The sequence below is a fragment of the Balearica regulorum genome, chromosome 6 (genome assembly GCF_011004875.1).
Source record: "Balearica regulorum gibbericeps isolate bBalReg1 chromosome 6, bBalReg1.pri, whole genome shotgun sequence".
Lineage (NCBI taxonomy): Eukaryota > Metazoa > Chordata > Aves > Gruiformes > Gruidae > Balearica > Balearica regulorum.
In genome coordinates this window covers 40,516,308-40,529,710 of record NC_046189.1, presented here as the reverse complement: position 1 = coordinate 40,529,710, position 13,403 = coordinate 40,516,308, and the positions used below count along the sequence as shown (strand labels likewise).

The following is a 13,403-nucleotide window of genomic DNA, read 5'->3' as shown; positions in this document are numbered from 1 at the left end:
CACATCACCTCAGATTCCTGGATAAAGTGTTAAACAAGGCAGCAAATGGCATGGCCAAATTCATTCCTATTTCAGAAGAGCCACAGTACGTACTTCAGTTAAAAGGCTTAAGACCTTTACAGGGGTGCGGGCAGGGTGATAAGCTTTATTTATGCATTATGAATCTCTGAGTCTTAACTGGAGCTTGCTTTAGCAGCTAATTTATTGGTCCTGAGAAAGGTATTTTTGATTTTTTTTTTTTTTTTTACTTAAGCATATACTTTAGCAATCTGCCGAGTCAAGAATTAATTTGAGCACGCGCTCAATGGAGATGCTGAGCTGGTATTTAACGTACTTTAACTGGAAATTTAAGTTCTCTTAAAATCAACCAGAATTATAATCTTTTAAGCAATCTGTATATGAACCACTGCACAGAATCACTGGCACCACTGCAGAGGTACCCATTAGTACAAGTACAAACAATACAAACACAAAATAAAATTAATTATATCATCTGTATGATTTTATCATTTCCATTCTCAAAACATTAGTCCAGATAACTCTGCATATTATTTTGATTTGGCTCAGTCATTTCTGCTTGTAAAAACAAAAAAGGTATTTAAACACATCAGTTTGAAGAAAACGAATGGATAAATTCCTTTTTCTTTGTCAGTATTGCTACATTTTGCTTGACTTATTTTTTAAGCTTTGCATAACTTAACAAGAACCTTATATTTTTTGTTTCATTAAAAAGTACAGCTTGTATTCTGAGACAAGGAAAATTAATTCTATAAATACAAATTTATTAAGCATGCCTATATACAATCCAAAAAATAAATTTAAATGCAAATTCCCCCTAAACCCAGCCTTTCAATTACTGAATAATTTATTTTCACAATGAAACTGAATTTTAGACGTGACAACGTGAAGTTAATGAATGAGCAAGTTGTCAAAATCTCTAGAAATAAGGTCCAATATAATAAATATTTAGACCAAATTTCACATCTTGAACTTATGCATCTGATAATGAAACTGGGGAATTCTGCAGTTTCAGGAACTCACGAGACAAGAGTCATGAATGGTGCGATCTGCACACGGGGAGGCAAGATTTCTATTTTCATGGAATAGATTCAATTATGCTACAGATTGTAGCACTTTTCCCTTAAAACTGTGCTGACTTTTAATGTAAGACTGCAAATACTTCACATAATTCCTCTCCTAATCGCAGTTTGGAAAAATACAAATGCATACGTAAGAAATACTCTCTACTTAAAACCTGCGGAGCTTTTCTAAGGATAAACCTCAGAAGAAAAGGCACGCAACACCACAGAATGAGCAAACCGCCTTCAGAAGCTTACACCTTCCATCTCCTATATTAAAATGGTCTTAACGGAGCCAACGTGACTCTGTCTGCAACACACTATAGCTCTAGCTTTCATTTTATAGCGTGTTTGAAAAACAGCTGAAGGAGAAACTTATATTTTTCATACTGAACAGAATTAAAGGGCAGTAACATAATCAGCTTGAACCTTTACTTTGGATACTTTACTGACAGAGTTGTCACGAATGCTAAATTGTACCTTATCCGTAATATATATATATGTATATAAGGATCAAACTTTGCAAACGGTTGTAAATGCCTGCCATTAGATACATAAGAAAGTTCAATAGTAAATATTTTTATGAAGAGCTAATATCACATTTGGGTAAGAAGGGACTTCTGTTAAGTAACAAAAAGGAATTGGTATCTTCATTATTGGAATTTTGTGGGTTTTTGAACACAAAATTTTGTGTGTGCTAGTGTTTTTTTGAAGAAGTAGTACCAAATTGCTAACATAACACGGTATTGGAGGCAACTATAACAGATATATTTGAATTAATAATATCACACGCCTTCATTTACAATAAGCCATTGCAACACTAGACAATACATACAAATGGGATTTTCAGGACACTGATAAATCACATCCATTATTATCTATAGAACAATAAAAGCTCAGTTTTAAAAAAAACCACAACAGTTTAACTGATGGGAGGTCCTACTGAGAGCAATACTTGTCCTGTAAGAATCACTATGCACTAACAACAGACAACCGCTGCTCACAGATACCCTTTGACTTCCACTTTGTTGCTCTCAAAACCTCGTTCCTCTTTAGGTGATTCGATTTGGATAATAACAAAATTAATTAATTAATGAAATACACATCCTCCTTTTTTGGAAGCATGTAGCTTCAGGCTTGCTTCTTTCCTTTTCAGAAATTTCTGCTGCTACTGCTGCACTTCCCTTGGGTTCCTCTTTAATTTTCCAATAGCCAAAAAGTGAATGTTCATTAGGAAACAAAGGTGGAATATTCCTCCCTTCTCCTGTTAGGGAAACGCCATTCTGGCTGCTCTTCAAACAGAAGCATTATTACATTTAATACCCAAAGTCTTTTAAATGGAAATAAAAGTCAAATTATGTATGATATAAAGAACAGAGTATATACAAAGTACCATGAAATCCCAACAGCATAGCAAAACTAATGTTACAATATAGGAGGTCAACATTTCATTATACAAATACTTTAAAAGATGTTTTAAGAAAGCTCTGCAGAAAACACAATATTCAGAACTACCGCTAATGACTCCCACCATGACTTGTAACCTTTCAAGATGTTTTGAAGCGCAGAATTTCTGAAGACCATTTGGTTTTCAAGGTTATTTCTTTTTGGTTTTCAAGGTTGTTGGGTTTTTTTTTTTTCCCCTTTTTCTTCAGACCGAGCTGCCCAAACATCTGAAGAATGTAGCTGTACAACATGTTACAGGCGTGTTTGAAGATGTGTATAGATTGCCACTGTGCACGGGAGTTGCTGCCTATTTTCAACTAGAAACAGAACTATTGGACAGCACATGCACATTTTCACGTCTTTCACGTTCCCCTGTATCCCACCTTTCAACCTCAGCCTCTGACCTTGTTCACTCTGTACTTCTTCTTGGAAAAAATTAGACATACTTTAAAAAAAAATAAAATTAAAATTACTAAATTAAAGGCCATCTGATGTGAGAGGTGATCCATTACGTGGGACCTTCTGATGAAGAGAATACCTTGACGGTACCCCACGAGCAGCGATGTATGCATTTCCACAGGTTGCTTCCCTCTTGTTTGTGCTTCAGTTTACAATAAAAATCTGTGCCACTGAATATAATATTACACAATGCTTACGTAATGTACATAAGAGACACAAAATTAAAGGCGGCGGGTTTGCACAAAAGCAACTATACATTCTGGTATCCACAAATTGGGGAGTAAACGTATAAAATTGCTAAGGAATGTAAATGAAAAAAATGTCACCCCTTTACAAAAGTTATAAAAAATACGCTCTTAAAATGTATCAAAGCAGTTATATAGATATGGATACACAATTTTGTGACGTTCATACGTAAATGCAGACTTGGAACACATGTGCAGTGTGATTACTGTATTTGTAATTCGTAGGGGACAGTGATATTATAAACCTCCTAATTTTTCCAGGTTTCTTTAATCTTTTATAGTTTGTGGTCTCTCTCATTTGCCTATAATTTATAAACTGACTTGTAACTGGGGGATCTAACCTTTATAAGGAAGGAGCCCTTACGTATTCAAATATTGTTACTAAAGCATGTTGATTTCTTTAAAGTAAATCCTTTTTTCAGCTCCTTGAAACCTTTGTGGCTAAGGAGGTCAACAGAGGAGCCACCTGTAAAGAGAGACCAAAGTTCTCTCGAAACCATTCTGGCCAAACATCACCCCAGTTATTTATAGCACCAATTCACCAAAGACCTGTTGGGCTGGTTGGGGAAATGACATTTGCGCATCAACCTCAGATAACTCTATGAGTATGAAACTCCAGTAAGACCAGCAGTGGTTACATGTAGATACACCAGTTTCAGCTCAAGAAGCTCCTGAGCTATGCACTGGTGGGAGTCGGAGGCTGTTGGTGAAGACACGCTCCTCAACATGTTCTTGTACTCTCTCTACTGTGGATATCTACTCTTGGCCAAATTTTGGGGAAAGAAATACTTTGGTCCAACCTGCTATCATCGTTCTTACATTCTGATGACTTGTCATGGAATGTACTAGGTAGGTATATGGGGAAAAAAGATGTAATTTTTAAGTAGTTTGATTTCTTTGTGTCAGAGGGAAAACGTTATTTCATTAGATCTTTCCTTTCTGCTTACATATTTTTAAAATTTGCTTTTTATAAAATGGCACTTAAAAATATTTATATATATGGAAGATGCGAAATGTTTTATAAGAACTACAAAAATATAATATTATACAAGTAGTGGAGATCAGAATTGGAAATATTTTTCATAATAAAATAACCAATAACTCCTCGATAACTGTATTTTCTGTATCTTCCCCAACAAGCATATGATTTGTTGACACCAAAAAATTGATTTTAGTATGAAAGAGCAAATTGGAATGCTCTCCTCACTATTAGAAGACAGTCAAAACCTCCTTTCAAGGTGAAAATGCACATGCATTTCCTTTTAAAGAGTGTGTCAATCGGCAAGCTTTTACTTATTAATATTTACTTATTACCGACTCCTCAATATGATTAGATCAGTTTTCCTTTTTGCAGTTTTCAACACAGATATCTCCATACCAGTTTCTTTGGACACAGCCAGAAGTTCAACTACATACACAATGTAAGTTAAACCATTTTTTGTTAACAACATTTTTTGTGTAGCAAGTCTTTTGTGCACAAATTAGCCAGTAAAGCATAATCACGCCATAACAGAATCTCTTTCATGGCATAGTTATCTAATGAGAAACTTCTACCAATGGGAAAAATTCAGTTCTGCACGCTATAGTTATGAAAAAACCCCCATTTTGTACTACTAAAATAAGAGACAAAGAAAAAAAATAAAGAACGCACCGAGATAGTTTTGATAAACATTTGTATGGGCATAGGCACATGTGTAGATAGATAGATAGATATATATGTGCATATATATATAAATATACCTTCCCCTCCTCAGCGTTTTGTTGACATGAATTGTGAACTTCCTCTTCTCTAACTAGTTTTCCAGGCCACGAAGTCAGTCCTTTGATTTGGCCCCAGACCAAGTCGCCAACATTAAACGTCCTCGGTCTGTAATGTATCAGCTCGTTTGAAGAAGGGGAGTCTGGGTTCCTTAGGTCATCTTCACTACTGATGCTTTTAGCATCTGAAGGGCTAGGCACACACCCGTTAATGCTTTTGGCATTAAAATCTCCATTGTAATGGATGTAGTCTTTAACTAACGAACTTTCCAAACTATTTGAGGAACTTGGAGATTGCTCTTCCAGAATCAGGTCTTGTTTAGAAGTGTTCAGCAACTCCCCAAATCCTCTGTTCTGCTGAGGCCTATTTCCGTTTATGTGTGCACATCGTTCCACAGTGTTCTCCAGTCTTTCCTTAAAACTCATCATAGTTCTTTTGTAATTGTTATACCTGAAATTCTCCTCCAACATTTTATCACTTTGACAGTTTCGCTGTGATAACAGTATCTGATGCTGCTCGCCTTGTAATAACGGCAGTGTGGAGATGTTATTGGGCCTTTCGTGACAAGGACTACTACGGATATGGGTCGAGTGGTCTAGAAACTCGTCGCATTTCCATCTATTTATCTCACTGACAGGACTTTGCTCCCCTTCCCACTGTTTTTTGGGTGTGTTACAACTTGTTGACTTGTAATATTCATACCCATCCCCTTCACTTGAATTTTTACCGTGCTCTGAATTCTTCAATATTCGTGTTCCTCTAGTATTCCTTATCCTACCTTCATGATCAGAAACGGCAATGTTTCTTCCATGGATTACTGCACTGACAGCACTAGAAAGATTTAATGGGTCACCAATTGAGGCTGTGAAGGCACTCATGGCACTCAAAGCTGGAATGGGACTCATTTGTGTTGTACTGCTAACAGCAGTGGTGATTACTACTTGCATTCCTTTGCTTGCAGCATCTACAACTGCTTTGTAGATGGCGTCCACCGATGTATCACCCTGAGCAGCGACATTGAGGTTATCCTTTGCCTGTTGACCAAGAGATGGTTCAGTTCTTTGCTGCAAATCACAAGACGTTTCTTGGAAAGGAGGAAGCATAGTGTTGGAGCTCTCAGGAACTGGCGCCATTCCCATTTGAGTGATCATTCTTTTGTTGAGGACAGCAGCATCTTCCTGCATTCTCACCTGGAAAAAGTAGAGAAAAAAGATGCAAATTGCTATTCTGGCTAAAGTTCCATTTTAATAGACAAACTTTGTTTCATTTTAATAAAAAAAAATCAGGATGGTGGTCAGGGTGACTGTTTGTTACATAATTTTACATAATTTTATTTTGGTTATACATCAGTTATGAAATTTAATGCTGAACAAGCTAGATAGAAAACGACAACAACAAAAAAAGCATAATTTAGAGGAAAACAAAAACACTGGATCTAGACTTTGCCTCATGGATTAACACAGATGCCTTACATGAAATGATACAACCTACCATGCACTGCTGAGACTACATTATCATCTCTTTCAGAATCTTTTCAGGGATTTCCTCTTCGATTGAAGTATAGCACCCTCCTTTTTTCTCACAAGTCCTAAACATCTCCACCAAGGTCAATATTTCTGTTCTCAACTATTCTCTTTCATTCCTTCTCAGACCCTAATTTTGCTTCTTTCCTCCCTACCAACTGTTCTTCTGGACTCCTTGTAAGCTCCTCACTCAATTTCTGGAATGTAGGCCATCACTGTCCCTTTGGAATTGGCGAACATTTCTATTTTCCCCCTTTCGGTTATGCGCTACTCCCGTGGGATCTCTTTGGACTTCAGTCCCTTGCAAACCATGCCTGCATCCCTTTGCATTGCAGCTGTAAAGTCAGGCACTGCCTCGGTAAACTGTAACCTTCAGATTAAAGTAACTGCTTTTTGTATTTCTCATCACATAGGTAGGCAGTGAAGACGATGTCAATAACAGTGCTATAACAAAAAAACTGTAAAAAAAAAAAAAGGAAAAAATATTCCCAAAAGCTCCTTTAAATACTTACCATTACTATTTATAAAACTGAGAATCTGAAGCAAAAAATACTGAGATAAAGCTACCAAAATTCATACAAAAACAGAGAGAGGTAATAGGCAGTTAGAGGACTGTGATTTTGCAGCAGCAGTGAAACATCTACGCTGAGAAAACGACACATCTTCTTTTTCCTTCTTAAAGGGTAAAAGCACTTTCGGGCACTATCTGCATGCTTCTGTCTTCACATCTTGAGTTCTGCAGCAACCAGGGTAATACTGAGTAATAACAAATAGGTATTTTAACTCTGGTTTGATTATCTAATTTGGTTGCTATGCTTCCTGTCAGTATGTTAGTTTGATAGTTCAACTTGCATTATGAAGAATTGTCTATTTAGGTGGACAGCAGGGAGGTATCATTTTTGCACAGTTTGTCATTGTAAAGTCGTTCTAATGCCTGTTTTCTTCAGCCTATACAATCCACGTCACAGCTAGCTCTTCCACTTTCAGTGGGAATATAAGAGGATACAGTCAGCTATATTCATTTATTAAGTTTCTAATTACTGTAAAGTGGTATCAATATTTATTTCCCACCACTGAAATCTTAGAGTCGTCTAAATGGGAATTTATGATCATTTCTGTGGAATGGAAAACAGCTTTGCTAAAAATACATAGTAAATGTTAGAACATACATAGCATTTTTTTTTCAGTACAAGCAGCATAACTCTTTCCAAAGAAACTATACCCAATGTCTAAGGAAGAAGGTATAAAATTTCAGTAACAAATGTCACTGATTTGCAAAATCCAAAAGCTACTGAAAGAGGCAAGCAATATTATATATCATATTGTCTTAATCACTCAGCCAAAAAACCTCAAACCAATCAAACTATGGAGGATATAATTTCACCTCCTGAGAGTTGCACATTTGTTTGAATATTGATTTCATTTTGCTTTCTACCTGGAAGTTTTGGAACAGACATGCCATGGGGTTTGGGTTGTTAGCTGGGCCAGGAATGGGGGGCTGCCCTTGAAAGCCCTGCATGTTCTGATAGCCCTGGAGAAGGTGCTGTTGCTGCTGATTTGAAGGAAACATCTGATTGTTGTTTAATAGCGACTGGAGATGACTCAGCTGATGGTTATTCAAAGTAGTGTTTATAGATGACATGTCACCTGTAATTCAAACACAGGGAAACATAAGTCAGTATAGTTTTCAACAGTCAGGAGGAATTTCCTTGACTCAAATTTTAACTGACTGCTAAGCAAACGCCTCTGTAAAACAACACTTTTCCCCTTCAATCTTCTATGCACTGGTCCTCAAGGCATGTGTCTCCTACTCTTTATTCCTTTATTTCTTCAGTATTGCTTCTTGTGCATGTCACATCTATCTGGACTCTTTCTAAAGGTTTCTGACATGACTGGCTTTGCCTTTGGAAGGGTACACAGCCAAGTATGGCAGAATGAGCTTCTATGACATTCGGTGTCTTGGAATCTTACTCTTAGTTTCCAAAGAGTAAGTGCTTCAAACAGTACTGGGGTGGTGATGGGGAGGAGGAGAGAGAGAGAGAGAGAGAAAGAGAAAATAATTTAAAAAACCCCAACAAAACGAGTTTTTCATTAACTATGACAAAATAATGTGAGCTAACTGCAAATGAACAAAGGCTTTTTGGCTCACAGACATGTCAGCCAACACTCTATAAACAATTTTTTTTTTAATATTCTAGAGAAACAATTGTATTAACAGTTTGTATTACGTGCAAATCTCACTTTACATGAAAATTCTAGTTCTAGTAAAATAAATACGCTGTTGAGCCTGACTTTATGGAATAATAAAGCTTAAAAATATATCTAATCCCTAGGGTTTTTTGTTCGGTTGTTTTTTTAAGCTCATGTTTTTTCTTAAAATTTCCATTTGCAGAATCATTGGTTAGTTGTATTTTACATGGAAAATGTAAAGTAGGGTTGAGTTCACGATAGCCATTTAGTAGGTAAGTATGAGGTATTACGTTAAAATACTTATCAGCTCTTTGCCACTACTTAATTCCTCCTCCTACTCTATTTATTAGATTACGTAGTCCAAACAACAGAGGAGTAATAACTGTATTACGTATTCTTGATAAAAATCATCAAAAGGCACAGGAGAAAAAACTTGTATTTAAGGGCTTTTTAATCACTTGTTTTGGGATGTAGGTGTTTGTCAAGTAAGATACCTTGCGTTTCTAAACTACAAGCTAAAGCAAAAAAAACCCCAAAACCAGAGAAATGAGAAAATATAAATCCACGATAAAGGGCTCGAAGGGCAACCTTCCTCTTTGAACTTGTGCAAGGACCTACTTCGAGTGCTTTATGGATTACTTTACGCGGAGTGTGCTTATGGTTTTGGCACTTTTGATTCATTTGGAAAAATGCACTTGGCCATTTTTCATCTACTGCACAGCTACTCGTACTAACCCTGTGATGCCACATGCACTTGAAATGAAACACTGCATCCCAGAGATGCACCTGTGCGTTTATTACTCGAAAAATGAAACAAATCCAATTGCTTACAGAATTTTAAGGTGTATAGAGAAGGTCTAGGTGGCATCAGAATTAAGAATGGAATAGAAAATAATTTCCAAAACCAGTATTAAATGTTACTGAATTAAATTAGAATGTATTTTAAATCTCTTACAATAACAGTTATGTTTTTCTCAATAGAAATAAACAAGCTGTAACATACAAAAGCCTTACAAAAAGAAGTATGATAAAGTGGAGTCTTTAAAAATAAAAACTAGAATCCGAAATTCCCCCTCCCCAACCCTCTTTTTTTTTTTTTTTTTTTTTTTTTCCTTTTATATCTGTGAAGAAATTGAACTTACCAAGCAGACCTGTCCCCAGTAGAGGGTTAAGTAGCTGTGGCACCACAGAGTTATTGTTGAGTTTAGCTGGACCAGATGTATTCCCAGCATTATTAGATATGTTCAGCAATGTTTCTGCCATTGACACCACTGCTGTCCCACCACCCAGGGTTGAGACAGACAGTGCTGCCACTGCTGATGATGTAGTGGTTGTGGTAGTGGTTGCTTGGGAGGAGGTGGCTATGGAAACCTCTGGATGATTAGCGGTGTTGCCCGATGCAGAGTTCAGGACACCTCCCACCAGCTGGGGGTTCAGGGCCATTAATGCTGAGGCCCCAGAGACAGCTGGGAGGAGCAGGGGGTTAGAAGTAGTGTCAGTGCCTGAAAAGCTCGGAATAGGGTTGCCCAGGGGGTTGGTTAACAGGGTCTCCACCCTGCTGCTTTCTGACTGATTGCTTGGCAAATGGTCAGGAGGGGCTGTCATCTGTGTTACTGAGGGTAAAGGGTTAGTTTGCTGTTGCAACAAATCTGAGATGGTCAGATTGAAAGATGGTAAGGGAAGCATGGCAGCTGCTTGGGCTTGGTTCTGAAGGAGGGTTGCTAGAAGCTGAAAATGAACAGGTTGTAATACCTGCCCATCCACGTCACTGGAGAGAAAAGCTAAAGCAGCATTTACATTCGGGTTGAGAAAACCTAAAGGGTTGAGGTTGACCTCAGACTTGCCTTCTCCTGCTGAAGGCTGTAGTATATTTAATAGATTCTGGTTTAGGAGATGTTGCTGATTCACTGGCAAAGAGATAGGTAGAGAATTGAGGAGGTTTTGATTCAAAGAATGTGGAAGATTGTTGTTTGAAGAGCTGTTCTGCGGAAAATGAAGCGAGTGTTCGTGGCCAGCAAAAGGGAAATCGCTCCCAATGGGCAGCTGGCTCTGAAGTGGGTTTCCAGCTGCAGTAGTGACTATAACACCATCTTGAAGCACAGATGTTGTCTTTGTGATGGCAGGTTGGCTGGTGCCAGCTATGGCTATTGATGATGATGGTCCTGAACCCCCTGCAACGCAAAAGAACAAAACTATTAATAGTATACTGCCTACTGGGAGACAGTCATCAACGCTAGAAAGTAACTAGGTTAATCCAAAACAGTAATGTTTGGTACCCATGCACAGGAAAGGAAATGTTTTGAGCATCCAGACTCAAGTACTTTTAAAATATGAATACATCTGCCATCAGCTACTTCAGACACTATGTGCTGTGCCACAGCTTGTCAGAAATTATTTAACCATACACTTGTATTTCCCTTAAATTTCTTTGAGTGGGGATATAATAGGATTTCATTCATCACATATTTTGATTAGCATAAACTGAAAAGCAACCAGAACTTAATACAGTTAGTCGTGGACCAGTATGAAATTATCTACTAGGAAGAAGGATCAATGGGAGACATGAATGATGTTGGGTGAAAGAGTGTGAGTGCATGAGCCAAATGTAGATCTGAACCTTATGCTCTTCTATTACCAGCCCGATTCCATTCATGGGTTTTGGAGCATTATTATTTAAAGTATTATTTTGGACTCCAGAAGAAAAAATACAATGATGATGATTACCTGTCATGATGATGCCTATGATAAAATCTAATGAGCAAAATATATTATGGTCAAGGGAGGTTAGCAGACAAAAAACCCCCAACAATTTATAAAGAAAAAAAATGTAAATAATTGGGGTGGTCTAGTCATATCCATCACTTGGCATGAAAAGACCAACCGGGTAGATTTACTGTGAGGGGTTTACATGGAAAGAGGGAGAGAATTATAAAGTTTATTCAGGTATTTTTATATCCTTTTACCAAATCTGAAGTATAAAATAAATTATTGTCTTTTACTTAAGGCAGAGTCTTGAACTGATAGTGGTCATACACAAAACCCATATGAGAGGAGACTAGGAGAATTAAAGCAAGTGAAATTGCTTTGAACTATGCCTTTCTACTTTATTCATAGCAATTCACTGGAGAACATTCGAGTATTAAAATTATATACTGCATGTATATAAAACTGTATAATTATAAGTGTATTTAAATACGGTTTTGATGCAATAAAATAATTTTCCATTCTCAAGTGCCCTGCAAATATAGCTCATGATAAGAGATCGGAAGGTATCGATTATCAGAAAGTATCAATTACCATTTTTCTAAACAAATGCTAATTGAAAAGGGATATGCAACGGCACTGTTAACTGGTAAGAACTGAAGCAAATCTTTACATAATTTTTCACTTAAAATACCATTTTTCAAGAACTGTAATGTTATGACAACTCAAAAAGGTACAAAATTAACACATTACATGAGGCACTGCATTGAACTCGAAAGATCACACCCTTTCTCCCAGGTACTGTTATCACATTTCAGTACACAAATAAGATAATAAATTAACAAAAGATAAAGTAAGGACAAATCATAATCATAAAGCAGAGGAAATCCTGTTCTGCTGTGATGAGAACTACGTTAACAAAGCAGTAAAAGTGGATTCATGACAAGTGCATTTCTCTAGGCAGCAGGTTGGAACAACAAAAAAACCCAGATAAGCACTTGAGGAACAAAAATGCAACCATGCACTGAAAACAGATGCCCCATTGGATTTCCACTTACAGTGTTGTGTTCAACATTTTGGATTAGGCAGGAATAGCAAATACTCTACGTCTTGACACCCTCAGACCTAGCAAATGCCTCGTGTATACCTGGGAAACTAGTGGCACCCACGCCCTCCCGGCTTTCTAGCTCAGAAATGCAGACTTCCAAATTATAGACATCTTCCCAATAAAAATCGATGAAAAGCTGCTAAACAGACAAGTTTGCTCAGAAGTTATTCAAAACTGAGATGAAGATAGCTATAGCAAGTGAGGTTGTTTTCTGCCAATGTACCTGTTCTACTGGTCACCTAATTCTGGAGACAAGAAGCCTCTGGCGATGTCTCCACCATGGAAAATAACAGAAAAAAGAAAGATTCTCTCAAGCACGTGTTCACACATCAAGGTGTACGTGACCTAATGAGATGACATGTTAAAAAGATTTTTCATGTCTGTGCACTTTTTCTGAGTATTTTGCTGTTTTTGTAAATAAACCAAGAGTAAAACAGTTCATAGAAATGAGCGGCATAACAGAAATTAAATTCAACATGTATGTTTACTATTTATTTTTATCACACAACCATAAACTCTGACTACTCAAATTCAATTACACAAATCCCAGAGAACCTAAACTAAAATATAACTGCATATCTTCCTTTTTTTGTACTAATCTCTGAAACACTTTAAACTGCATTTTTAGAAAAGTAACAGAAAAGTCTTTACAATCTTTGTGGCTAAATGCAAGGTTTTTTTTGTTTCACTGGAGAGAAAGAAACACACCCACTTGCAATAGTTTCAGACTCATGCCAGGCTTGTAATGGATCAGTATGTTACAGAGCCCACAGAGATACACGTTATTAATTATCAGGTACCTGTTTGCTCACAAAAAAGGAAATTTTCAATTTTTTAAAATTTTGTTTTGTTTAAATCAGTATCCAGAACTGACACTCCAAACTACAGATT

At 37.0% G+C, this 13,403-nt stretch overlaps 1 protein-coding gene across 8 annotated transcripts in view; it reads right to left on the bottom strand.

Moving 5' to 3' along the window:
- The window catches only part of MBD5 (methyl-CpG binding domain protein 5), a 144,648-nt gene that overhangs the window by 12,009 nt on the left and 119,236 nt on the right, over positions 1-13,403 (bottom strand). For all 8 annotated transcript variants that reach the window (XM_075757275.1, XM_075757277.1, XM_075757272.1 and 5 more), the window contains 3 exons: positions 9,844-10,872; positions 7,947-8,158; positions 4,970-6,178 (listed from right to left, as the gene is read on the bottom strand). In XM_075757275.1, the coding sequence (XP_075613390.1) occupies positions 4,970-6,178; positions 7,947-8,158; positions 9,844-10,872 (2,450 nt within the window). The remainder of the gene's footprint in view (positions 1-4,969; positions 6,179-7,946; positions 8,159-9,843; positions 10,873-13,403) is intronic.